Below are 25707 nucleotides of genomic sequence, written 5' to 3' on the forward strand. Positions count from 1 at the left end.
GAGGGTACGTCTACACTACCCGCTAGATCGGTGCGTAGTGATCGATCTATCGGGGATCGATTTATCGCGTCTCGTCTAGATGCGATAAATTGATCCCCAAACGCGCTACCCGTCGACTCCGGAACTCCACCGCTGCGAGAGGCGGAAGCAGAGTCGATGGGGGAGCAGCGGCCGTCAATCCTGTACCGCGAGGACGTGAAGTAAGTCAATCTAAGTCGATCTAAGATACGTCGACTTCAGCTACGCTATTCTCATAGCTGAAGTTGCGTATCTTAGATCGATTTCCCCCTCCCCCCCCCCCCAGTGTAGACTAGGCCTGAGTGCCTTCGCTTAGCATTTAGATACTTTGGTGGAGGCTTTTTACAAAGGGGTGTAGGTAGGAATTTAAAATTTTGATCCATATGATTTATTCATTGCCCTGTGCCCACAGTATACTTCATAGGCTCCCGGGGTAGACATGCCCGCATATGGTATGAGCAGTAACCCAGGCGGCACAGATGCATAGAGACAGTACAATCAGTAGCGTAGCTAGCGGGGTGCAGGGGAAGCAGCCGCTTCCCCATAGCACATGTTCCATAAGCGGCGCCTTTCCAAAAGCGGCGGGAGGAGCGAGGGGGGGGCGCAGGCTGGCGGCCGGCAGCTGCGGCCGGAGGAGCGAGGGGGGGGGCGCAGGCTGGCGGCCGGCAGCTGCGGCCGGAGGAGCGAGGGGGGGGAACAGGCTGGCGGCCGGAGGAGCGAGGGGGGGCACAGGCTGGCGGCCGGCAGCTGCGGCCGGAGGAGCGAGGGGGGCACAGGCTGGCAGCCCGCAGCCATGGGGGGGGGGGGGCAGTCGCGGCCGGAGAAGCGGGGGGGGCAGCATGGCGGCTGGAGGAGCGGGGGGGGGGGGCCACGGGGGTGGCACGGCAGGGCCGGAGGAGCCATGGGGGGGGGCGGTGCAGCCAGGGAGGAGGGGGGGGCGCCTTTTTTATGTTTGCTCCCCCTCCTTTTAGAAGCTGGCTACGCCACTGAGTACAATGTTTATAAAAGATCGTCTAAGGAAGCCAGAAATTCTGCTAGTCGCACAAGAAATGCACCCCTTCACTCCCCGCCATGCCGGAGCTGTGTTTGCTAAGGGATACGTGGCATGTACTAGACTCACACCTGTACACACCGCTGTCCGCGTAGCTTTGCTCTACCAACAGTCCCCGTTCAGTTACAGAGAAGGGAAAATGAAAACGCGAGGCGCGCCTTTGCATGCCGCGTGCGCCTTTACACTCGCGCCTTGCTTCCCGGCTGGAGCACCACAGGGGCTCAGAACGTGTCCGTGTAACTCGCCGGCTCGCACCGCAGCACGGGGCTGTGCCCAGGGCAGCGGGCTGTTTTGTCCCGCCGGCCGGAGCGCGTTCCGCGGTAGCTGCAGACGTAAGGCCGGTCTCGTGGCGGAAACTGCACCTAGTTGCAAAAGGGGAGGGTTGCTATTTGTGTCGTCACACCTGTCTACAGGCACCAGCTGCAGCGTGACCACAGCGGCCCGGCCAATCCAGGGGCCCCGCAGGAGCGCCGGAACCTTGGCCCCGCCCCCTGCTCCTCTGCTGCCCCCGCCCCCACCCCCTGTTCTGCCTCTTCCCCCTCAGGCCCCACCCCCTGATAGCCAGGCCGGAAGCTGGAATCCGGCTGTAGACAGTGAGGTGAGCATGTTCCCCCAGCCCTCCCCCCCACCCCGCGCGGAGCTGGGCCGAGCCCCTCTGCGCCTCCCCCCCCCCCCCCGCGCGGAGCTGGGCCGAGCCCCTCTGCGCCTCCCCCCTCCCGCGCGGAGCTGGGCCGAGCCCCTCTGCGCCTCCCTCCCTTTGGCAAGCCCCACACAGTGTTCCGTTGTCCCTTTGGGAAACATGGTCACCCAACCCTGGGGGCTCCATGCTGCCCGTGGTGGCTGTGGCTTGCCTTGCTCCCTCTGCTCCCCCGCAGGGGCAGCCAGGGCTGCACTGAGATCGGCTGCTGAAACCTGGACTGGGATCAGGCCCTAAACGTTGGGCCCTGTGACTACCTCAGGCCTGCTGGGCTCTGCATCCCTGCAGCGCAGCAGGTGGGACTGGCTAATGCCCAAATTGTGGGGTGGGGGCGCTGATAACCTCGCTGCTGAGGTTGCTTCCACACCCCCTCGCCCCGACCATGAGAGTGGCTCCAGCACCTCATGCTGCTCCCTGGGGAGGAGTCTGTGTGTGTGCGGGACTGGGTGGGCCAGATTAGCAGTGCCACACCCCTGCCCCCTGGTGAGCAGCCCTATATCTGGAGCTCTGTCCCCAGGCTGGGGAAGGCAGCACAGCCTGGTACCTGGGGAAGGGTCTGCTGGGAGCCCTACACTAGTGCCTTAGGCCAGAAGGACCAGATTAATCTTTTGTGGGCACTACCCCTGCTTGGTGTTTTCCCACCGCTTGCACCAGGTGGGAGGGGGGGAGAGGAGTGAGCAGCAAGTGGGGCCATGGGGAGGAGAGGCTGAGCAGGGGCAGGGCCATGAAGCGTGGGCAGAGTCGGGAGCAGGACCACGGTCCAGGTGCTGAGGCCCCTTCTGAGTGTGGGCCCAGCGCCCTTGTAAACCTGGTACTGTAGGCTAGGGTTACCATACGTCCATATTTTCCCGGACATGTCCGTCTTTTTGGTTCTCAAATCGCCGTCCGGGAAGAATTTCCAAAAAGCTGAACATGTCCGGGAAAATAAGGAGGCATGATAAGCCTAGAGTTACCTGCAGGAGCTGCGTGTCTGGGATGCTCGCCCAGCCCCGGCTAAATGTGTAACCCACTTCGCCCCGCTGTGCAAGGGGGCGCTGCGGCTTTGATGGGCTCCGGCCAGCCAGGAAGTGATGTCCTTCCTCTTCCAGCCCCACCCCAGCCGGGGGCGTGGCACTGTGGGAGCGGGAGCCATGCAGGCTGCTGCCTGGCCTTGGGCACGGGCTCTGTTGCTGTGCTGCTCCCCTGGCCCTGGGGCTGCTGCCCGGTGGGTCCCCGGCTGCTCTTCTAGCCTGGGCTGAGTCCTGTTGCTCAGCTCGGGCTGCTCCGTGCGCTGCTGCCCCGAGCCGCTCTCCCCGTGAGTACCCGCCACCCTGCCCGCAGCCAGCCCCTGTCTCCAGCCCCTGCCGCATCCACTGCTCGCAGCCAGCCAGCCCCACGCCCCTAGGCGCCAACTTTACCCGGCGCCGGTGGGTGCTTGGGGGCCCCCCGGTCTCCAGCCCCTTCCCCAAATCCCCGGCCCTGCCTCCTCTCCCGGGCGTGCCGCATTTCCCCTCCACCCCCCTCCCTCCCAGGCTTGCTGTGAATCAGCTGTTTCTGCAGCAAGCCTGGGAGGGAGGGGGGAGGAGCGGCGACGCGCTCGGGGGAGGAGGCGGAGTGGAATGAGCTGGGGGGGGGAGGGCCGCAGGAAAGGAAGTAATCCTGTGGGGGAGGGTGTGTGTAGAGGAACCGCTCCCAGCCCCAGCTCACCTCCACTCCGCCCCCTCCCGCGAGCATGCCACCGCTCCGCTTCTCACCACTCCCTCCCAGGCTTGCCACAGAAACAGCTGATTTGCAGTAAGCCTGGTAGGGAAGGGGGGAGGGGCGGGGGGGCACCCACCAATATTTCCCCGTGGATGCTCCAGCCCCGGAGCACCCACGGAGTCGGCGCCTATGCCCACACCCCCTGCCCTGTCTCCAGCCAGCCCCGCACCCCCTGCTCTGCCTGCAGCCAGCCCCTGCCTGCAGCCAGCCCCTGCCCGCAGCCAGCCCTGCACCCCCCTGCCCGCAGCCAGCCCTGTCCCATGCCCCTGTCTGCAGCCGGCCCCACGTCCACTGGTGCCCTGCAGTTCCCAGGGTAGTAACCCTGCTCACCTGCTTCAATGAGGGAGGCAGGAGCAGCTGGGACCCACACATCTGAAATGGAGCTCATTTCTAGTTCAGGCCCATCTTTTTAAAAAAGAATTTTAGGTAGGGTTACCATACACACACACCCCCTCCCCGCCCCCGTGGAGTGTCCTCTTTTTTGAATGTTCAAATATGGTAACCCTACTGTAGGCCAGGGCTATGCTGCAGTGGCACAGCCACAGCCCTGGGGCCATGCCGCAGTAGCTTAGCCATCTCCTGTGTCAACAGGAGGGGTTCTCCTGTTGCTGTAGTTAATCCACGTCTCCCACAGGTGGGAGCTAGGTGCACAGAAGAACTGTGCTGTTGGCCCAGCCATATTTACACTGGCGGTTAGGCAGACCTAATTGTGGCACTAAAGGTGCAACATTTTTCACAGCCCTGACAACATAGCTAGGTCGATCCAATTTTTAAGCATTCAATCTGGCCCAAAATTGGCTGAAACAAAAGTGTAGATTATACAAAAATGTGATGGTTTAGCTCCACCCACCCACCCACCCAGCAGGGCAGTAACCTAGTGGTCCCCAATGTTTGAGCAAAGAGACTTCTCAAGCTGTGGTACAAATGTAGAATTTTGTTTTTCTTTGGTTGGTGCCTTATGGGGTGATTTTACATGATTTTATTTATTAATAATGTTTTGCAGAGTAGTAGGTCTCAGAGTCCCCTAACTTAAATTTAAATTTAGTCCTATCATGCTAAATTTTGTGCAAACTGATGAAAAAGTCATACCCTGCCCAAAAGAACAAGTGTGACCTTCTGTATTTGCTTTAAAGGCTTGTAAAATATTCCAGAAGAAATCATGACAAGGTGGGCCCGTACAAGTACCACTCATAGCAAAAAGCCTCTAGACGCTACACCATGGGAAGATATGAAAAATGGATCCACCAGTGGAACAGTGAGGAATAAACAGCAAAATTATTCAAATACGCTTTCTTTAAAGAATGATCAAGTGAAGAAGAAGAATAAAAAGAAAAAGGACTATTTGAATGAAGATGTTAATGGATTCATGGAATACTTAAAACAGAGCTCACAGGTTATACATAGTGGAAAGGTGAGAGCAGCAGACAGCCATGAGATGAGGGAAGAAGTAGCAACAGCCTTGAAGAAAGATAAGCGTCGGGAGGGAAGAAGATTGAAGAGACAAGAGATGAAGAAAAACACCATGGTAAGATCTCTGTCCTGTTCTGCCCTTTCTCTTCAAGTTTTTGTTCATAAGTGTATTCTATGATTAAGCTAAAAGTAATATAGGTAAAGTGCACTCTTTTTTCAACAAATTGCAAACATTTATAGAAAAGTCTTAAAGCCTGCAGAATTTCAGTGTAACTAATGTTAAGTGGCTCACCTGTTTGGAATCCACAAAATGTACCAAACTTACTTTTTGAAGGAGGATGCACTCCTATAATGATCAGCTGTTGATCAATGAATGCCCAATATGAAATTCCTACATACACCTTTGTACAATCTTATAGATGGGTGAATAATGCCTATAATATTGGCGCTTGATCATCTCATCGGTTGTGGGTGCGGGTCTGTGACAACTATTCTGTGGTTTGCTAGGCAAATTGGATTTATCCCCATTATATTCTAGGAATTTTCCCCTTAAGACTGACTGTCTTAAGATTCAAAAAGTGCTTATTAGACTGGAATTTTGTGGTCTTGCTTTCAGTGCCAGTTATTGAATCTTAGACCTTGAGATCATATGTCTTATTGGGCATTGATGTGACCTTATTTTAAAGATGTAAGGACCAAAACTTATCTTGATTCCGAAGTGTAAAACTAAACCTTGCGAGTGTTCTCTTACCCTAAATATGTGTCTATGACACAGAGATTTCAGGTAACTTTAATTTTAATATCAAAATAGGTTAAAGAAAATAAAATTCTGGTGGAGGTAAATGCTGATTGTGTGGTATTAGCAGTAAGTGTATCCTTTTAAAATATTCCTGGCTGTAAAAATACACAGCAAAACATGTAATGAGTTTCCATAGTCAGTTTAGTAATCCACATTTTATTTTCGAAGGTATGTTTCCACTGTAGGAAGCCTGGCCATGGAATTGCTGACTGCCCAGCTGCCCTTGAAAGTCAGGATATGGGTACTGGAATCTGTTATCGATGTGGATCTACAGAGCATGAAATCACCAAGTGTAGAGCAAAAGTAGATCCAGCTCTTGGTATGTTTTTTTAACATCTACTTTTCTCTCCTAAAGGAAGTGCTTTGTAAGGGTTTTCTGATCACTGAGAGAGTTTCATTTTTAGTCAGAAAGTTTAACAGTTTTGAGGACATCCACTTTAACAGGTAATGCTTCCACATTACTGCAATATTGATTTATTTCTGTAAAAACACTGTGATATTATCTGTAACTTTGTTGTGAAGGTTTAACATACATCTTAATAGAAGAACAATTGGAATCTTACAGGGGAATTTCCATATGCAAAATGTTTTATTTGTGGCGAGATGGGGCATCTGTCAAGGTCATGTCCAGATAATCCTAAAGGACTATATGCTGAAGGTGAGTATAATTATTGCTGTAAACCAAACATTTGCCCTCTTATAATGGTGGTTAAATGTAGCAAAGAACAAGGCCTTGGCTACACTTGCAGCTGTACAGCGCTGTGAGGTAAACCTGTCTTCGTACAGCTGAGTAGGGAAAAGCGCTGCAGTCTGTCCACACTGACAGCTGCCAGCGCAGTGGTGTGGCCACACTTGTAACATTTGCAGCTGTGTTGGGAGCGGTGCATTATGGGCAGCTATCCCAGCATTCATGTGGCTGCAACGTGCTTTTCAAAACAGGGGGGTGGGGTGGATTGTGACAGGGAGTGTGGGGGGAGAGAGAGTGCTTTTTGGAGCATGTCAGCTCTCTATTTTGCAAGTTCCGAACTCCCGGACCCCTGCTCGCTCATTCACTCACTCAAAGCAAGCTGCAAACTGTTTGCTTTTCTCTGTGGTACGGGAGCTTTGAAACCGGCACTTCCGCATTCCTGCAGCCGGTCACAACAATGGAGAGGATTGGCCACTTGGCGCTGCAAGCGTTTACACTCACACCCGTCTTAGACACTCCGCTGCAGCTGTTATTCCTCTCGGAGATGTGGAGTACCTGCAGTGGTGTACCCAGGGAGATACAGCACTGTAAGTGCCCTGCCAGTGTGGACGGGGAGTGAGTTACAGCGCTGGGGGAGGCTTTACAGCGCTGTAACTTGCAAGTGTAGCCAAGGCCCAAGGTGGCAGCTGCCAGGTACGAGAGAGCGTAGTGAACAGAGCTCCTTGTAAGAGGTGTACTTTGTGTAGAAAAAGTATGTGACAACTGTAGAGTGTCTAGTGCATATCTTCATTAGCTAGTGATTGCCTCAAGTAACTGAGCATCAGCAGGATGAGTAGAAGAGCATGGGAGCTAAATTTAATTTGAAATTCAAAAAGGGGGTGTTCTCAATGATTCTACAAGGGAAAAAACCCTTTGTATTTATGCATGCAATGCATTGAAATATACACCTGGAGAAAGAGGGACACTCTAAACCTGTGAGGAGGAAGTGTATAGGCTCTTTTGACTAGAGAGACATTTTAAAAGCTAAATGCGCTGTTCTGTCCTCCCATTATATGTTGGATACATGGGTCTCTTCAGGTATTCCATGGCTGTTAGCCAAACAAAAGTTATTACTGCACTAAAATTCTATGTTTAAATATGTGATGATGCTGCAAAAGAATAAGGAAATCAAAGTAAAGGCAGACACTGCCTTTAACTTGTGCTTTTTGATTGTAATTAATTCAGCCTGTGACATCACATGTAGATCTGAAACATGCAGTGCCTCGGCATCCTGGTAATTGCAACATGCTCTTAGTGAAGCCTTTATTCTAGAAAAGGGACAACCTCAATTTAAATCACACTTCTGTCTGAAGTTGTTTAACGAAAGAGAGAGATTAAAATAGTCTTTTTAAAATTTGATAATCCCTTTTTGTGTATTTAACTTTCATTTCGCAGTATAATCAACTAGTTTGTGGATCTTTCACACAGTAACTTGGCAAAAATAGAAAAGTGACTGTAAAATCTCAGGTTAGTAAGAGGACTAAGTCAGATGTATTTAAAATTGCTTTTAACCTTTTTTGAATTGACTAGATCTCAAGTATATGTTGTCCCTTTAAAGGCCGGATTTTGTCCTCAGACATCCACATGCAACTCTCATTAACTTCAGAAGTAGTTGGTGCATGCTGGTATCTTGGAACAGAATTTGTTCCTAAGAAAACAATGTAAGAATTTCAAATAGCTACTCCTCAATATTTCTAGGCGAATATAATTCAAATGACTCTTTGCAGTAATGTTAATACTGGATTTGTATGTATCATTCGGCATCCATAGATATGAGTGCTTTACAAAGGAGAGTAAGTATAATTATTCCTATTTTATAGAGGGGAAACTGAGGCTCAGAGGTCAAATTACTAATCCATGCTCACAAAGCAGGTGGTCTATACACTGGACCACGTTGTCTCAAGTTAACTTGAATTTTAGTCTATGAAAGGCCACTGAGTTAGTCTCTAGAGGGAATTTTTATCTTTATTTATGCTATACCTTTGGAAAGATAGAGATAGAGATATATAATTCTATTTTTTATATATATATATATATATATATGTTTAACTTCTAAATTTTCTTGTTTCAAGCAAAGATCAGTTTTTATAACATGTTGACAAGTGATTAAAATATGCATAATGCTAAAGCAAATATTATTTCCAGTTGTTAAGAAATAGCTTTGGATGTTGCTTTCTTAATAGGAGGCTGCTGCAGGCTTTGTGGATCTGTGGAACACTTTAAAAAAGATTGTCCAGAAAACCAGAACTCAGGTGAGTTCCAAGGGAATATAGCTTGCATGTCAAAGTTTTAAAATATAAAGACAAATTATTCTGTTGTAATGATGAGACCTATAAAGAGGGCTTGAAAAATACTCACCTAGTAGCAAATATGAAACTGTTTGGGAGGAATGGGGAGTGTAGGTGGATAAAGTAAACAGCAGAAATTGACAGTTTTTATTACAAATGGTTCTAGCCCTTAACACATATGAAAATAGTGTTCCAATATAAAATGAATGTGAACCAATAGAATGCTGTCTTCCTGAGTGCACCAATGCCTCTACTTTCTCCAGGGGCTGCCGGGTGAAACTGACAAAATGATCATTTTCCTGTGGGTAGCAGTGAAACTGAAAAAGTCAGTTTCAGAGTGGGAAAGCTTTGAGTGGCGGTTGGGTACTGGAGCTATTTGAGGAAGAGGATAAACCCAAAAATGGAGACTAGGGATCCTCCCTGCCCTAGAGCAGTCAGGAAAGAGCGGGTCTGATGAAGGGAGAATAGTGGGTCCTATAGACTTCTCAGTAGGGAGAAAAGAGGAGATCTCTCTGGCTGCTCTAAGGATGTTTCAGACTAGTGAAGGCTGATATGAAAGATGGGGCCCCTGAGCAGGATCTAGGGACTCCAGCCTGGTATCAATCCAATAGCTGAGGTTGGAGGAATGGACAGCTTGCTGTGGTGGTGCTACTCGATTGCTGCTGGTAGTGGTTGGGGAAGATACTTTACCAGGCTCTGGCTAACTGTTTTAGTTCTGTGCTAAAGGTTGTTGGTTAGCCCTTCTAAGCCCTCCAAATTCTGCCAAAGTTAGTGTTCGTTCAAATATCTGGAAAAAATTAGTTGAAAAATATCCTTACATTGTCTACTGATAACTCTGAAAATTCATCATTAGGTTTTATTTTCATTTACTTTTCTTTTCCCCCGTACTGACCAGTGTTTGTTTATTATAAAATTGTCTGCATCTGGGAGATGTGACTTAATGATCATGCAGAGAATGGAGTCCAGGTATTCCTAACTTCTAGTAGCTGTTAGGCTGCTGCTTTGTTTTCTGACTATCTGTAGTAGAGACTACAGGAAGGTGAAATCACAGGAGAGGGATTGTATGCTGTTATAATAACAGGAGTACTTGTGGCACCTTAGAGACTAACAAATTTATTAGAGCATAAGCTTTCGTGGGCTACAACCCACTTCTATGCATCCGAAGAAGTGGGTTGTAGCCCACGAAAGCTTATGCTCTAATAAATTTGTTAGTCTCTAAGGTGCCACAAGTACTCCTGTTATTTTTGCGGATACAGACTAACACGGCTGCTACTCTGAAATCTATGCTGTTATAGTGACTCAGTAATTTTGAGTTGCACGCATCCATTATTTCCACTTCCCCCTCCAAAAGCCTCTAGTGCCATTGGCTCTAAGATGCTGTCAGATCTCAATCATCAAATCCAGTTTCCTTCACCAGGATCTCACACAATCTTCATCCATCACTACTAAATATATATCTCTTGATCATATAAATGTTATGTCAATTATTCTCAGTGTGCAGGTAGTACCTTTACGCTGGCATCAGGTGTACGTGAATGGCTGAAGTGTTCTAGTTGTTGAAGCAAATTTTTGCCAAATAGGATTTGTTGTGGTTTTTTAACTGGTGTATGATTGTCAAAGATTTGTAGTGTAGAAGGGGCACTAGTGATACTTGTGGTAATTTGTTCATTAAATTTTTCCAAAGGTTAGCAGGCAGTACAGATTTTTGTTAGATGTAGTTTAAACAAAAGCCACTTCTGGTAATGTAGAACAAAAGAGATGTTTCTTTAATGTTGGGGAGATCTGAAATGATTGATTCCAAGGCTCAAACCAAACTCATGTCACATAGCAGACTTCCGTGGAGTGGAATTAATTTTTCAAGAATCTGATTCCAACCCACTGAAAACTAAAACATTGAAACTGCCCAGTTCTAAATTTAAAGCATGGCCCAACCTGGAATGGGTTGAGGCAGTCCTAGAAAGAATTACACAGAAGTAAACAGGATATGGAGGCACAGGTAAGGCTTTGTCTACACTATAAAGTTTTGTCTGCAAAAGCTGCCTTTTGCCAATCAAATAGGGGAGGTGTACACAGTACAAAGCTACTTTTGGTGGCAAAACAAAACCACCTCAATGAGAGGCATAAAGCCTTTTGTGGCAAAGTTAAAGCGACAAAGCATTAGTGTAGACACTGCTGTTTGTTTTGACTACAGAACTGGCTTCCACCAGTATCCCACAATGCCTGCTAGGATGGCTCTGCTCACTGTTTTGATCTCTGCTGCCCTGCAGGCATGCGTCCCTCCCCTTTCAAAGCTCCGGGGAAGTATTGAACAGCTGAGCCTGCTGCTCCCTTTGGGGAACAAAGAGCAAATCATTACCTGGAATGCTCCTGTTCTGCCCTGCTCTAGGAACTCAGCAGCAGGCAGACTGCTGCTGCAGGGAGGGGTGTGTGTTCAGGGTGGGACTGCTGTGCTGCTTTGACATTCTTCAGCAGGCTCAGGATGCTGCTCCCAGCTGCTGAGGAGGCTGTGGGAGAACTCAGAGGGAATCACAGAACCATGGGCAGGCAGGCAAGCAGAGCGGACTGCTTCAGGAGAGACTGCTGTGCTGAGCAGAGCTGAGGGCTTATGTGAGGAGGGTGTTCCCCCCTCCCACTGCCTCAGATAGGTCAGTAGCCTACTTTCTCCCCTGCCCCAGGCACACCACTCTCCTCTCCTTCCCCCCACACCCTTCAGTTGAAAAAGCAGCTAACAATCTACTAGGATGCCCCTGGAATGGTGGGATTAAGAAATCTGCATCATGTGATGCTGTACCTGCCCCATGAGGCATTGCAAGCCCTTCCCAAAGCACCCTGCTGCCAGTTGCACAGTGGGATACTACCACAGTGCACTGCTCTCTGTGTCGATGCAAGAGCTGTTAGTGTGGATGCGCTCTGCCGACACAAGGAGCTAGTGTGGACATGCAACAGCGGTTTTAAGTAGAGCGCTTTAATTAAAGCAGCATAACTTTTACTGAGAAAACTTTGTAGTGTAAACAAGGCCTAAGTGTGAGATCTTCTAGGGCAAACAGAATCTAGCGAGTGCTACTGAAAGCTTGCCTGCCTGGAACCCCACTGTGAGAGATGCACATGACTTGGGAGTGCAGCTCGAAACTTCTGAATAGCTGTGTATATTGGTACTGTCTATACCCCATGTCCATGCCCTTGTGTGCTTCTCTACCCCACGTCCTGGTCTATTAGATTGCAGTTGTGATTGCTATGCTGTTCCTTTTGATCACCATAAGTAGTGAATAGAGGAACTCCTTAATATATTTCAGGTCATTGTTTTTTCTTTGATTTGTTTGTGGGATGGTCGGATAGTGTTAAGATTTTTAGTCCCATTGGATATTTCGTTTCAAGGCTGAGCAATTCCCACACTCTTGTGGACCTTATTTAAGGTGGCCAAAGCCAAGTCTACCCACTTCAAGTAGTGACCCCTCTTGTAGTGGCATTGGATCAGTCATCAACAGGCCTACTCAGTGATGACGCAGGCGGATCACATTCCTAGTTACTGTTCTAGCCCAGACCATTTTAGAGGGGGTTGTGAGTGTGTCCTATGGCCCAATGGAATACAGGACTCTCCTAGATACCATGCCTATCAGGGTGTCATGGTATTGGTGTCTGGACACTCTTTGACACTGCTGGTGTTGATGCCTTGACGGTGAGCACCACTACATTGCCCATACTGATATCAGATGCTTGTGGGTTGATTGGCTCTGGAGCCCTGATGTCAGACTCCTGCTGTCTAGTGTCTCAGCGGCAAGTTCTTCTTTTATGTAGTTGTTCTGCACTGTGACTCGTCAGGAGGGAGTCCTGAGAATGTAGGGAGGGTACATATGTGGCCCTAATGGCTGGGTACTGTTCAGACATTCTGACCAAAGTGGTCGTATCCCCTACAACATTCACTCATGCGGGCAATAGTCTTGGGTTACTTCATTTAAGTAACCATTTTTTATATACCATGAAAGAACACAAACTTTCTGTCAGGCTGGCACACACGTGGAAATTGGAGCAGTTTCAGTAGGAGAGAAGGAATTTTGTAGTGAATAAACAGTGGTGCTCTGTGAACCCTTGTGAATGACAGACTATCACTGTATCAGTGGCAACCTTTAGTTGATGAATTTGGTTTTCATTTAGCAGTATTGGTATTCATGTATGGCAGAAGGCAGGAGAGCAACACTAAACAGTGTGCTTACCCCATGCAATTCCTATGCTGCAGCAGATATGACAAATACGAGAGTCAAAGATTTAGTGATCAGATGCCTACTCCTTGAAATATATAGCTTCTATGAGATACATAATGGCAACTGACAAATGCCATTTTGAATGCAGAAGTACACTGCATATCCCAATCTAGAAAAATATGGATCTCTCTCAGGAGACTAAATTATATATATGAAGCTGAACTGGAATTCTCCATGGTTGGAAAACACATCCATAATGAAGACTGACAGTTAGATGCTGTGTAATTTCACAGGAGACCTGTTAGAACTAACACTGATATTTAAAAACAAGCACTGCTGCTTACAAAGCTGTTAGAATTCACTGAATCGATAATGATATGCTGTGGATAAGAATGAAAAGAGAAAATTTTGTAATCAGTTTGCTTCATGCAAAGTACTCTTTGTGAGTGGGATAAATTAAGATAACTGATACTCCCAAGACTCAGGGTTACAGGCAGTTACTAAAACACACACCATTTCCCCTGGTGACTCTTATTCAGATGCAGTTAGGGTATGCCAAAGCTGTTTGTTACTTGTTTTAGACTGGAACTGCCACATATGCACTGAAATTAGTATAGGTTACTGATAACTAACTGGTCCATGTAATATTTTCAGCATATTCTGACTAGCTGGCCTCCAAAAATTGAACTGCTGTACAGAAGAGAAATATAGCATGCCAGTGTGCTAAGTTTTTAGGAGGGGTATGTTAACTGGTATTGAATGGAGTCAAGTGTGGAAAGATGTTCTCATGATTAAAGAGAGTCAAGAGATCAGCTGTGCCACAAACTTCTTGCATGACCATTGGCAGATCATTTCTGCCTTAATCTCCCAATCTATACAATGGAGATGATATTTACCTACCCTCTAGGCGTGCTAAGGCTTAATTAATGTTGGCTAATTACAATGAGGCCTTTGTGGAAGGTGTTGGAGGGGAAAGAAAGTATTATAGTTAACCCACTTTGGTGATGATAGGAGAGGGCCTAATTTGAAAATCTTGGTGAGTCCCCTGCTGAGAAAATATACCTTTATATAGTGTGTTCTATGTTTTGGTTTTTTTTTTTTAAAGTTACAATATTTACTGAACCCTAATAATGCTTTGGGAGATAGCTGAGTTTGTAGAATAGAGGTTAAACAACTTGCCTAAGGTCATGGAGAGAGTTTGTCAGAGCTAGAATTAAAATGCAAGACATCCTGATTGAGAGAATGTGGCCCAGTAGTTTAGCCACAAGACCGGTCAAAGTGAAAATCTTGGATATAACAAATAGAGTTTTACATAATCTTTTTTGCCTCTCTTGCTCCACAGATCAAGCAGTAACAGTTGGTCGATGGTCCTATGGAATGAGTGCAGATTATGAAGAAATTCTAGAGAGCCCTAAACTACAAAAACCAAAAGTAAAAGTACCAAAAGTTGTTAATTTTTGATAACTGCTCTCAGACTACATTAAACATCATTTGTCTTCTGAGTGGTCACTGGGTTATACAACTGCAAGATAAAGCTGGGTTCCTTAGGCCAAATTCAGCCCTAGCATAGTGGGCATAACTCCACTGACACTTACTTGCATTGATTCTGGCTTCAGTAAACTAGCTGGATTGCAGTTGCCACATGACTTCTTGTGTATTCACAATTTTCTACAAACCAGCCCTCCCTTGCCAACCTTAAATGGTGATCACTTAAAAACCTAAACAATGCTTAAGTGAAGGTGTCCTGAGGAGAGAAGTAATACAGCAAACAAATGTTTTTTTAAAATGCTGTCATAGTTCAGGGCTAACTGCACCACTGGCCCCTCTCCAGTCTCTCTAAATGTGCTCATTAAATCGCAGACTTCATGCTTTCAACTCTCCAGGGTGGAATCGCACGATTGGGGATCTAGGCTGCAATACTCCGTGTACCAGACATTCTCATCCCTACAGGTCTGCTTGCGTTCAGCACAGGCTCCTTAAAACGAAGTATTGTTTATGAACACGTTCCTTCAGCGAAAAAAAATTGAAACAAAAAAAGGCCAACACATATGAAACCTCAATTATGCAGCTTCACTTACTGTCCCCAATAACACCTGGATAGTCAGTTATACTCTACTGCAAAACTTCTAGAAGCCACCCCAGATTTATTAATGCTTTACACACAATGGTGGGTCCAGAACCACAAAATGTATCTGAATGGGAAATTTGGCTTTTCAGTGGTGTACTATCGGTGCCAAGACCGATTTGATGCATTCAGTGTTAAATCTGAATTGCTAAAGCATTTACAGACAAAGTACTTCTGTGCACCTTAGAAAGTGCTTAAGGGTGCTCAAGGATCCCCGTCTCATCAAAATCTTAGTTTGATTCAGAACTCTAATTATGAGACACTGTACTAAACTTTTAAAGTAGCTTTGTCATAGTTAATCTTTAAAGGATAATTATGTAGTGATCAAGATGTTCACTTAACTTCCTATTTTAACTTGTCCTTTTATGAATGTGTTATGACCCTTCTTGAAAGATGGCATGGCTTAGCAAACTCTTTTGGGCCAAGTCATGGCTTGTTGCTGCCTTGGAATGTACGGTTTCTTGTGGTAAATCAGAATACACAAACTTATTGTTTAAATGCTTCCTTATTTATACATTTTCTTAAAATTGACTTATTTTTATAAAATATATTAAGTTTGAATTTTCTATCATGGTAGTTGCATTTTTCCTAATGATTTCCCTGGTTCTGGTCTTATTCTTCCACAGAATAGCTTTCCTTTTAATGCATCTTTGGACTATGCCTATCTGGACTTTAGGAAATAAATGCTTATGCATCTGGCTCATCAGCCTCCATAAAGTACATAAATACGGGTTGCAAAAACCAAACGAACCCAAAATGGAAGTAAATACTAGTAACCTCCTGATACCTTATAGCAGTTAACTACAGAAACAGCAGGGAGGGAAAGCACAGAATAAATACTAGGTTGAATCTTTTAAAGGTAAAAACAGCTTTGAGATTTCAGCAGGTATATTGGTATTTGATGTACAGTACTGATGCTGGAGTGGCAACTGTGAGAGAACATTACAAATGTAGTGGAAGTAGATGGTGTATAGCAGAACTCTATGCATCCCCTATGCAAGGAGCAGCTAAAACAGCCTGAGGATTGCCCAGATTTGTGCCCCCTGCTGCCATAGTCCCCAGGAGTGTTTCAGTAGTGGGGAAGGGACAGGGCACAGCACTGCTCTGGCTATATCTACTCATGTTCCCAACATGTCCCTCCAGGCCCATTCCTTCACCAGTGCTATCTAGATGGTGATGGGCATCACAGAGCTGAGTTGGCACCTTTATAGGGAACTGTGCTGGGTCATGAGTGGGGCCATGCAAACACTTTGCAGAAGCACCTCTGGTGTAAAGTGGCTGTAGCCCAAAACTGCATTCTCTCTCTCTCCCCCTCCTCACTAGTAATTGACCACTCCCACTATATTATACACTAGGCAAATGCAAAATTAGAAGAAGTAACCAATGTTAGTTTTAAATCAGTGCTTCAGTGTGCCAGGAGCACTCCTGTGTGGCTGTTTAAAGTAAGAAAGTGGATAGTGTAACGGTAACCTACAGGAAGCACTACTGGATGTTTACGGATCTATTTCACTTCTGATGTAAGTTGGAACAATTCCTCTGTGGTCTGTAGATTTACACCTGCTTAAGGCAGTAGTGACTGGTGTGTGAAGTCACCAAATGCTTAGGCTGTTGTGGAGCAACCTGACAGTATCAATGGGAAACATCTATGCAAGAACTAAAGAACCCCTAGAAACACTAGATTTTACAGGTTCTCTGCCTGAGCTTCAGGGTACCTGGACTGGACTGGGAGCCGTAAGTTGCTGGGCCTTTTTGGCTTTTGTATAGTCAGTGCAAAGGGTTCCTGGGACAACACTTAGAGCCAAATTTTGGCATTGAAGAAGCCCCTTGTTGTGGTTCACCTGGGATTTGGTGGGGGGTTGGTCCCTTCCTCTTCCCTGCAAGTTTCCTCCCAGTTCTGTGTGATTTCCCAACCATGTTTTTGCTACCCGCAGGTCATTTACAGACAACTACCCACAGCTAGGTGCTATAGTGGTGCCTTGCACTCAGGTAGACTCCTTACATCCTCTCACACTAATTTGCACCCCCTTGCACAGTGAAACAGCTGTGTGTGTATGGTGTGTGTGTGTGTGTGTGGGGGGGGGGTAGGGATAAAACCACCCAAATGACTGATGATGAGCCTAAGGGTACCATTTTTGAGGGCTTCTCAGACTGATTTTTCAAAAGTCACTGGGGCCCATATTCTCAAGGCTAGTGAGTTAGGTGCATAAATACTTTTGTGGAGCTGGGCCTAGGTGACTTTGGAAAATGTGACTCTCATATGTCGGTGGAGTGGCTATAAAGAGGCCTAAAGGAGTCTACTTGAGTGTAAAGTATTCTGAATTAGTGTTAGACGACCCGATCCTAGCTCCTGTTCCATAGTGCAAAATGGGGTGGAAACTGGTTGCATTTCTGAAGATGGGGATTTTCCCAGCAGGGAGAAGATCCCATCAGGCCCAGAGCTGATGTAGCTGACACCTATGCCAGATGCTCCTACAGCTGTCAACATAGGGGGTGTGGCTCAAGTACTGTGTGTTCTGGCTATTCCAAGCTGCTGGACAGCTCCTTAGGAGACTTGCCAGACAGCCCCATGGCTGCTCTAAACTGCTCAGGGCATAAAGCTGGGATGAAGATCATGGAGCAGTAACCAGCTCCCTTGTATTCCCCCCGCTCTCCCATCTCTGCTACCTGCAATAGAGGAGCTGGGGAGAGAGGTACCAGTAACAATCCCCTGTTTTCTGAGGGCTTGATCTAGCTCTAGTTGAAATCAATGGGAGTCTTTCCATTGACTTCAGTGGGCGCTGGATAGGGTATTAACCGCTCCGGTCTGAATGCACCAAAGCATAAGCCTCTAATGTAGGGGCGGGCAAACTTATTGGCCTGCGGGCTGCATCAGGTTTCTGAAATTGTATGGAGGGCCAGTTAGGGAAGGCTGTGCCTCCCCAAACAGCCAGGCGTGGCCCACCCCCCGCTTCTTGCCCCCTGACAGCCCACCGGGGACTCCTGCCCTATCCAACCACCCCTGTTCCCTGATGGCTCTCCCGGAACCCTTGCCCCATCCACACACACACACAACCCCATTCCCTGTCCCCTGACCATCCCCGTAATCCCCGCCTCTGACTGCCCCCCCGCCCCCACATCCAACCCCTCCTCTCATTCCTGACTGCCCCTGGAACCCCTGCCCCTGACTGCCCCCTGCTGACCTATCCAACCCCCCACTCCTTCCTGACTGCCCCCCCGGGATCCCTAACCCCATTCAACCACCCTGTTCCCTGCCCCTTATCCACACCCCCAGCCCCTGACCACCACCACTCCGAACTCCCCTGCCCTCTATCCAACCACCCCTGCTCCCTGCCTCCTTACCGCGCTGCCTGGAGCCCCGGTGGCTGGCGGCGCTACCTCCGCGCCACCCAGAGCACCAGGACAGGCAGCCATGCCACCCGGCTGGATCCAGCCACGCCACCGCGCAGCACAGAGCACCGGGTCAGGCCAGGCTCTGCAGCTGCGCTGCCCCAGGAGCTTGCAGCCCCACCACCCGGAGCATTGCGCTAGTGGCGGGGTGAACTGAGGCTGCGGGGGAGGGGGCCGGGGGCTAGGCTCCCGGGCCAGGCAGGAGGGTCCTGCGGTCCGGATGTGGCCCGTGGGCTGTCGTTTGCCCACCTCTGCTCTAATGCAATCCTGAGGTGCACCAACATGATTCCTGAACTTTTATTCTTTAAATCCATTCAAAGGTATTGATTCAGACTAACTGCCAACAGTATTCCATTTTTTTAATCTCAAAGCAGTTTAGAACAAAAAGCCTCTAAAACCATCATTCCTTTAAGTCTATAATTTAACATGGCCAAAATAGTTTATTCATCGTTATTATTTATTGGTCTGTATTTTTTCAAAGCTATCATAATATTAATACCCAGTGCTTCCCTGGCACTTGTCATCGGTAGCCCTCACAGCACTTTACAAAAGATGAAAGCTTCATTATTATTGCTATAGACCAGAGCAGATTTTTAGAACTGAGTTTAGAAGTGTTTGTAATAGAAACTATGTCCTCATTGATGCCTGGGCAACTCCACCAAATTCAAGTGAGTGGTATAAATAAGAACTTGTCTCCATTCTATTTAAAATTAAAAATATGAATCAATCAATTCCTAAATCAGTGGGAGTTGTGAGTGCTCAGATTCTCTCAGGATCAGGGCTGAAATGAGGTGTGTGGCTTAAAGTAAATATTTCAGTCTGGTAGATCGGGGTTCTCAACCTTTTTCTTTCTGAGCTCTCCCCCCCCCCCCGCAACATGCTATAAAAACTCCACCGCCCACCTGTGCCACAACTGGTTTTCTGCATATAAAAGCCAGGGCTGGTGTTAGGTGGTAGCAAGCAGGGCAGTTGCCTGGGGCCGTACACCACAGAGGGCCCTGCAAAGCTAAGTTGCTTGGCCTTTGGCTTCAGCCTTGGATGGCGGGGCCCCACGCTTCAGCCCTGTATGGCGGGGCTTTGGCTTTCTGCCCTGTGCCCCAGTGAGTTTAATGTTGGCCCTGCTTGGCGGCCCCCCACTAAAATTTGCTGGCAGCCCCAGACTCCTGGTTGAGAACTACTGTAGTAGATGATATAGATATTGAGAATCCTCATGTTTGCATGCAGCACTTAAAAATGTTTTATGATAATCTTTAGAGCTCCCCTGATACGTTGCTTAAAACAAAATACTGTAAATCTTGCTACTGTCCATCTCCAAGAACCTGATGCATGCAGAAGCGGTGTCCTCAATGGATTTTGATGAGCCAGTGAGATTTGCAGCAAGGTAAGGCAGAACACCAGAGGTAACTTGGTTAAAGTAAGACACCTGGGTAACAAATTAAAAATGAAAAACTCAAAACTTGAGGAACGTGAAGGTCATTTTCTCAGAATCTATATCAGCATCAGTCCCTGAGAGGATTTTAATACAAAAAATAAAAGCACTGTGAAGGCAATATTAACTAGAAAATAATCACCTTTTAAAAAGTATGTTAGTGATCTTAATGTCTCCACATCAGCTAACTGCTCAAGCATGTGCTAAATGTATACAGCAGCGTAGCAGAGAGCAGAATTTGTTCCATCATCTCTAACTTGTTAAATACCTTTGTTTTAGAAACACAAATGTTGGCTGAAGAAAGGCGCCTTAGACCAGTTAGAGTACCCAAACATTTTCATAAGTACATGTTCTTATATAGTAACCTTCCCTTCAAAGTGAACACACACGTTCCTTACTCTCAACGTCAGTGTAATGCTTATAATTTAACATCTTAATATCCACAGGAATTCAAGTGTTTAAGCAAATTTGGGAATAAAGTGATTCCTGCCATTGTGTCACTGGCCTGTTTTAGACAGTGCACTTCAATGAGATGATGCACGTGTAATACTGGAGGGACAGCAGATACCATTGTGACTTGTAAAGCTGCTTACCGTACAGGAGTTGTTGCCATCACTATGGATCAGGAATCCTGCACATAGGATTTCACTTCTGCAATAGGTTGGAGAAGGTGGCACAGATGTCAGGGTAACTGACCTCACAGCTATTATGTAAGGGTCACTGTAGGGAAAAAAAAACAAGTGTCTCTTCAACAAGCTGTAAAAAATATGTATGAGTAACTTGAATTATATTAAATGTAGTTTACTGTCTTTAAACCATATAAATAACTATGACATATTTTCTATGAAAACATTAAACAAATTAAAGTTTCAACACAGCTGGCACGTGTAAGAAATGAGAGCCCTAAGTGTGATTTGGAGTGGCAAGCTTATAAGAGGGAGTGCATGCCCCTATTGTGTCTAACCAACAGGTGTACGCAAAGGGGTTGCAGTGAATCCTCAAATTGCTCATTAAGACCACTGACAAACAGTGCCAGGTGAAGATCATAAAGCTGATGGTCCAAAAGAGTAGTCTATCCAATTCTTATGTGCGGCAATAATATCTTTACTACATTTATTATTCTCGGACCTGTCTTCTAGATATGCATGGTAATAAAGAGTTATAGCTCCAAAGGTTTTGCACCAGCTAAACTTGAAATTCACTTACTCACCCAGTCTTACAGGGCTGTCTTCGAGACACAAGAACTACAAAATCTTTGGATTTATCTCCATTCACTGATGGCGATGTAATGTGATATATCTTCTCATCTTCATTCACATTCTCTATGACCTCACAAGTTCTGCAAGTACATTTAACATGCCATAGTCAGGATAGTTCAGCACCTGAAGTGTGCAATAAGCTCTCTTAAAAAACACTGCATCAGAAAGAACACCTTACTATTTTAATGTAGGCTGTTCAGTTTTTCTTTGGATGTTTGCATGTTAAAACTAGGCTGGAAACTAATTTGCAGTTCAGTTGGGCTTGTGCCACAAATAACGTTACTTTTCTGCAAAAGGGGGCCCAACAGCAAGTTCTCAAAGAATGGGGGTGTGATGAAACCGAATGAACGAGCCGTCTTCTTTGCAATGCCTCACCTATGGCTCTGCCCCCCATGCTCTAAAAAAAAAAAATCTCCAGGACCAGCTGGTGCTGGAGCAAAGCAGTACAAGCAACTCTCTCACATACTGTCAGTTCCTCTTTGGAAAAGCATCAAACTGCATTCAGGGCTATTTTCTAGGTATCTAAATGTTACCCTGTATCACTGGATTTATGGCTGATTACAACAATCTATAACCCACTAACAACTTACTCCCCCTCCCCCCGCCAGTTGCCTTTCTCCCCCATCTTCCTTTTGCTCCTATGACTGGAGGGGTGTTCACAGGCCACTTTACCTTGACTGGTCCCTTGAAATATGTGTTAACTACTGATGCTAAACAATCTGTTCCACCTTGTATTTAGCTGTGACACTCTGAGGCCATTTCCCAGCCCTGAAAAAGAGCTCTGTGTAAGCTCAAAAGCTTGTCTCTCTCTCTCTCCTCACCAACAGAAGCTGGTCCAATAAAAAAGATATTTACATCACCCATCTTGCCACCTGCCCTATCTTAACATACCTGGGAAAGGCAAAGACCCAGGGGCGTGGTCCCCTTACAGATCTAGTTCCCTGATTAATGAGGATCTTAAAACACTGGCTGAAAGACTGCGTGCAAGACTAGAACATTTTCTCCTGAAACTTATGGGCCAAAATCAAACTGGCTTTCTATCGAACAGCTGCTGTGCCTGCAATGCCGCCTGCTATGTCCCTGGAGCTCTGTGGGCCTCCAGCCACGCAAAACTTGAATCTATTTCAGTCTTTTTAGAGGCAGAAACAGCATGTGACAGAGCATTTTGGAACATTCTCTCTGATGTTTTGCATGAATTTGGATGAGATGATGTAGTCCTCCAGTAGCTCAAAATTTTATACTCTCATCCTAAAGCATCTGTACTAGTTTTTATTTAAAGTTGCCGAGTGCACTGTTTAGGAATAGCCACCTGCCAGGGTATCCTTACTTGCTCTCTTCTTAGAGCCACTAGCCACTTACCTTAGTGATTGATCTTTATTTCAACATAAAAACATAATCCTCACTCCTGGGGGGAAATCCTGCGTGACTGCAGAAAATGCCCCCCCCTCCCCGCAGAATTCCTGTGCTTCCCTGCAGAACACGGCAGGGAAGCCACGGGGGGGGGGGGGGGGGGGTACGCCCATGGGTTCAGTTTTTTGGAGGCATGGGGGGGGGCACATAGGGTTATGTGCCACTGCCCCCCCCACCTCATTTCTGCAAGTGCAGAGCTGTCCAGCTGAAGGAGGTTGCATCTTGGCTCCACTGACTCTGCTGCTGAACGCTGCCTCCTGGGTCCTAGTTCCAGTCATGCTCCCCGTCTGTGGGCTGGGAGCCTTCCTGTTTTCTGTGCAACAGTGAGTGCCCGCGGTGGGGCTGGGTAAGGGGGTGGGTGGGAGAAATGGGGGGGGGGGGGGACGAGAGGGTGAGGGGGAAGAAGCCGTGGGGAAGGAATGGGGTGGAATAGGGCAGGGGGCGAGGAATGTGGGCGTGAGGGGAGGGGGATAGAGAAGAAAAGGGGATAGGGGAACTGCCGGGGAAGCGGGAGCCCAGCATGTGGTGTCTCCTCAGCAGCAGCTGCGGCTCCCCCCTTAAGCAGGCCCATCGACCCTCTCAACTTGACAAGCCCTACACTCCTACACCTGGACCCCTCTGATGAGCCTCCCCCACCCCACTGAGCCCCAACCAGCTGCACCTGGACCCCCATCCCATCAAGCACCATTCCCACAGCTCCTGGACCCCCCCCATCTCTCCATCCCCAGATCCCCTGTCCTGAGCCTCAACTACCTTCACCTGGATCCCCTGTAGAGGCCCATTGCCCCTGCACCCGGAACCTCCCAACGAGCCCGTGATTTAAATTTCCCACTGAGCCACCCATACCCAGATTGCCCCACACAGAAACCTTTCACCCCCACACCTGGATCCCTCCACACTAAACCCCTCCACACTTGGATCCTGCTGGGTTGAGCCTGCCCAGTCACACCAGGTGTGCCTGGGGCAGAAAGGCAGGGCTCTGGGGTGTTTCTGGGGCAGGCCTGGCCCTTGTACTATGTCAGGGTCAGGTGCAGCCTCACTGCTGAGTCCCTGTACCGGTGGACATGGGGGCTTCAGGGTGATCTCCCACCTCAATCCAGCCAGTGGCCTGTGCTCCCCCCTGATAAGTTGGAGCCACATTTATTTATTGACAAATAAATTTTGAAGAATTTTAAAATATTGTGTGCATAATGTTTAATTTTTTGGCACAGAATTCCCTCAGGAGTAAATCCCAGGGCTGCCCAGAGGGGGGGAGCAAGTGGGGCAATTTGCCCCAGGCCCCGCAGGGGCCCCCAAGCCCTGGCCGAGAATCCCTTCCCTGGCGCAGGGGGGCTAGAGGCTTCTCGGAGACGCTGGTGGCCGCCGCACGGAGCTGCAGGACATGCCTCCGCCTGCAGCGCAGCCCTTTTCCAGGGGCTCGATTGTCTGAGCTGCCTGCGGAGCAGGACCCAGGTGCTTCGGACCCGGGCGGAGGTACGCGGGAGGGAGGCACTGGTGTGGGGCAGGCTGGTCCTGTCCTGCGCAGCGCTTAGCCACGCCCCAGGCCCTACGGGGAGGTGAGGATGGGCGCGGGGACGCCCGGGCTCTGTGCCAGCCCTGCCACGGACTCCCCGCCGGCAAGCGGCACCACCCGGCTGCGCCCCATGCGAGTGCTCCTGCTGGGCCCGCCGGGCACGGCCCAGGGGCTGGGACAGGGCGGCTCTGTGCCCACAGGGGAGCTAGGGGGCTCCCCGCGCTCTTGCAGCACCGCTAACGGGCAGCTGCTGGGGACGGGGTGGGAGGGGGCAGGCGCTCTGGCTGTGCTCGCAGCGCATCTCCCAGGCAGCGGCAGCTTCGGCTAGAAGGAGCGCTGCAGGTGGCTGGAGAGAGCGCACAGAGCGTATCTGGTGGCTGTGGGGTGACTCTGGCTGCAGGGGGCACACAAAGCTGGGGTGGCTGGAGAGAGTGTGCAGAGCACGTCAGGTGGCTGTGGGTGACTCTGGCTGCAGGGGGCACACAGAGCTGGGGTGGCTGGAGAGAGCGTGCAGAGCGCGTCAGGTGGCTGTGGGTGACTCTGGCTGCAGGGGGTGCACAGAACTGGGGTGGCTGGAGAGAGCGCGCAGAGCGCGACCGGTGGGTATGGGTGAGTGACTGCAGGGAGTGCGCAGAGCTGGGAGTGGAAGTTGGAGCAGTGGTGGGGGCATTTAGGAGTATTCTCTGCAATGAGTTTGTCAGGCCTCAGCGAGGGAGTGCAAGCCAGTCATTTGGCAATAGTTCCCGCTGTGCCTGGACAATGCTGTGTCCTGATCAATACTTGTCTGGAAAACTTGGCTTGTAAGCACAGCGTTGACTTTTAGAAGCAGAAATTCTCCCCCTCAAGAGGAAACAACCCCTTTGCATTTCTACAGTCCAAAACTCAGTCCGTTTTTTTCTTCAAATAGCCCTTAAAAATGTACTGTGGGGGTGAGAGCTTCCCTACAACAACCTTCAGCTTGTGTATCCCAGTGATGTAATGACTGGCAAACCAGGCAGATTTTAATGGAATCCAGGACAGTCTGCAGCCTGACAGACAGGAGACTTCACTGGCCTCTGCACCATGCTAATGGTCACACAGCACATTGTGTGGTAACCTAGTGCCGTGTCTGTGTACGTAGCTCTACGGTGAAAACCCAGTTGTGCTGTTAACTTGCAGGGCAATAATTTTCTGCCATAAACCTTAACTCCAGTCAATAATATACCCTTTGGCGTGTCTTTGCACTTGGGTTATATGTACTCAACTGATTTACAGTAGTAAATACCGTGTTCCCCCCAATTGACACAGGATCAATAGTTCACATTGGGCAGTAACAGTCCACTTATCCTCATCATGCAAGTTCTGAGCTCAAATTAGGAGCCCTGGTCATGGACAAAGGCCCATTGCGTTAGGTGCTGTGCAAACACAGAACAAAAAGACGGTCCCTCACGTCCCCACACAGTGGTTCTCAAGTTCATAACCAGCTCTAATGCAAATGCAGAGCATGAATAAAATGAACTAGCTGGCTGGTTTCAAGAGCTGTGGGGCAAGATAACTGATTTGAGTTTGAGATTTTGTTTAGTTTTTCATTTGCTTTCTTCCTGGCAAACATTGCAGTAACTTGACTGCTGTGTCTAGACCAGGCGGGCCTGCTTTTAATGCTGTGGAGAAGTGCT

General features: G+C 48.1%; 2 protein-coding genes across 2 annotated transcripts in view; one reads left to right on the forward strand and one right to left on the reverse strand.

The window, feature by feature from the left end:
* Positions 1-1611: 1611 nt before the first annotated feature.
* ZCCHC9 (zinc finger CCHC-type containing 9) lies at positions 1612-14431 on the forward strand. The gene is made up of 6 exons (XM_065406392.1): positions 1612-1667; positions 4640-5031; positions 5884-6034; positions 6281-6373; positions 8626-8694; positions 14272-14431. The coding sequence occupies exons 2-6, from the start codon at positions 4666-4668 to the stop codon at positions 14388-14390; spliced, it is 798 nt and encodes a 265-aa protein (XP_065262464.1). The 5' UTR covers positions 1612-1667; positions 4640-4665; the 3' UTR covers positions 14391-14431.
* A 5283-nt stretch (positions 14432-19714) lies between these two features.
* The window catches only part of ACOT12 (acyl-CoA thioesterase 12), a 43341-nt gene continuing 37348 nt past the window's right edge, over positions 19715-25707 (reverse strand). Inside the window, exons 13-15 of the mRNA XM_065406757.1 lie at positions 21081-21209; positions 20464-20590; positions 19715-19864 (exon numbers count right to left, since the gene is read on the reverse strand). Of these exons, the coding sequence (XP_065262829.1) occupies positions 19715-19864; positions 20464-20590; positions 21081-21209 (406 nt within the window). The remainder of the gene's footprint in view (positions 19865-20463; positions 20591-21080; positions 21210-25707) is intronic.

This window comes from Emys orbicularis, chromosome 6 (assembly GCF_028017835.1).
Source record: "Emys orbicularis isolate rEmyOrb1 chromosome 6, rEmyOrb1.hap1, whole genome shotgun sequence".
Lineage (NCBI taxonomy): Eukaryota > Metazoa > Chordata > Testudines > Emydidae > Emys > Emys orbicularis.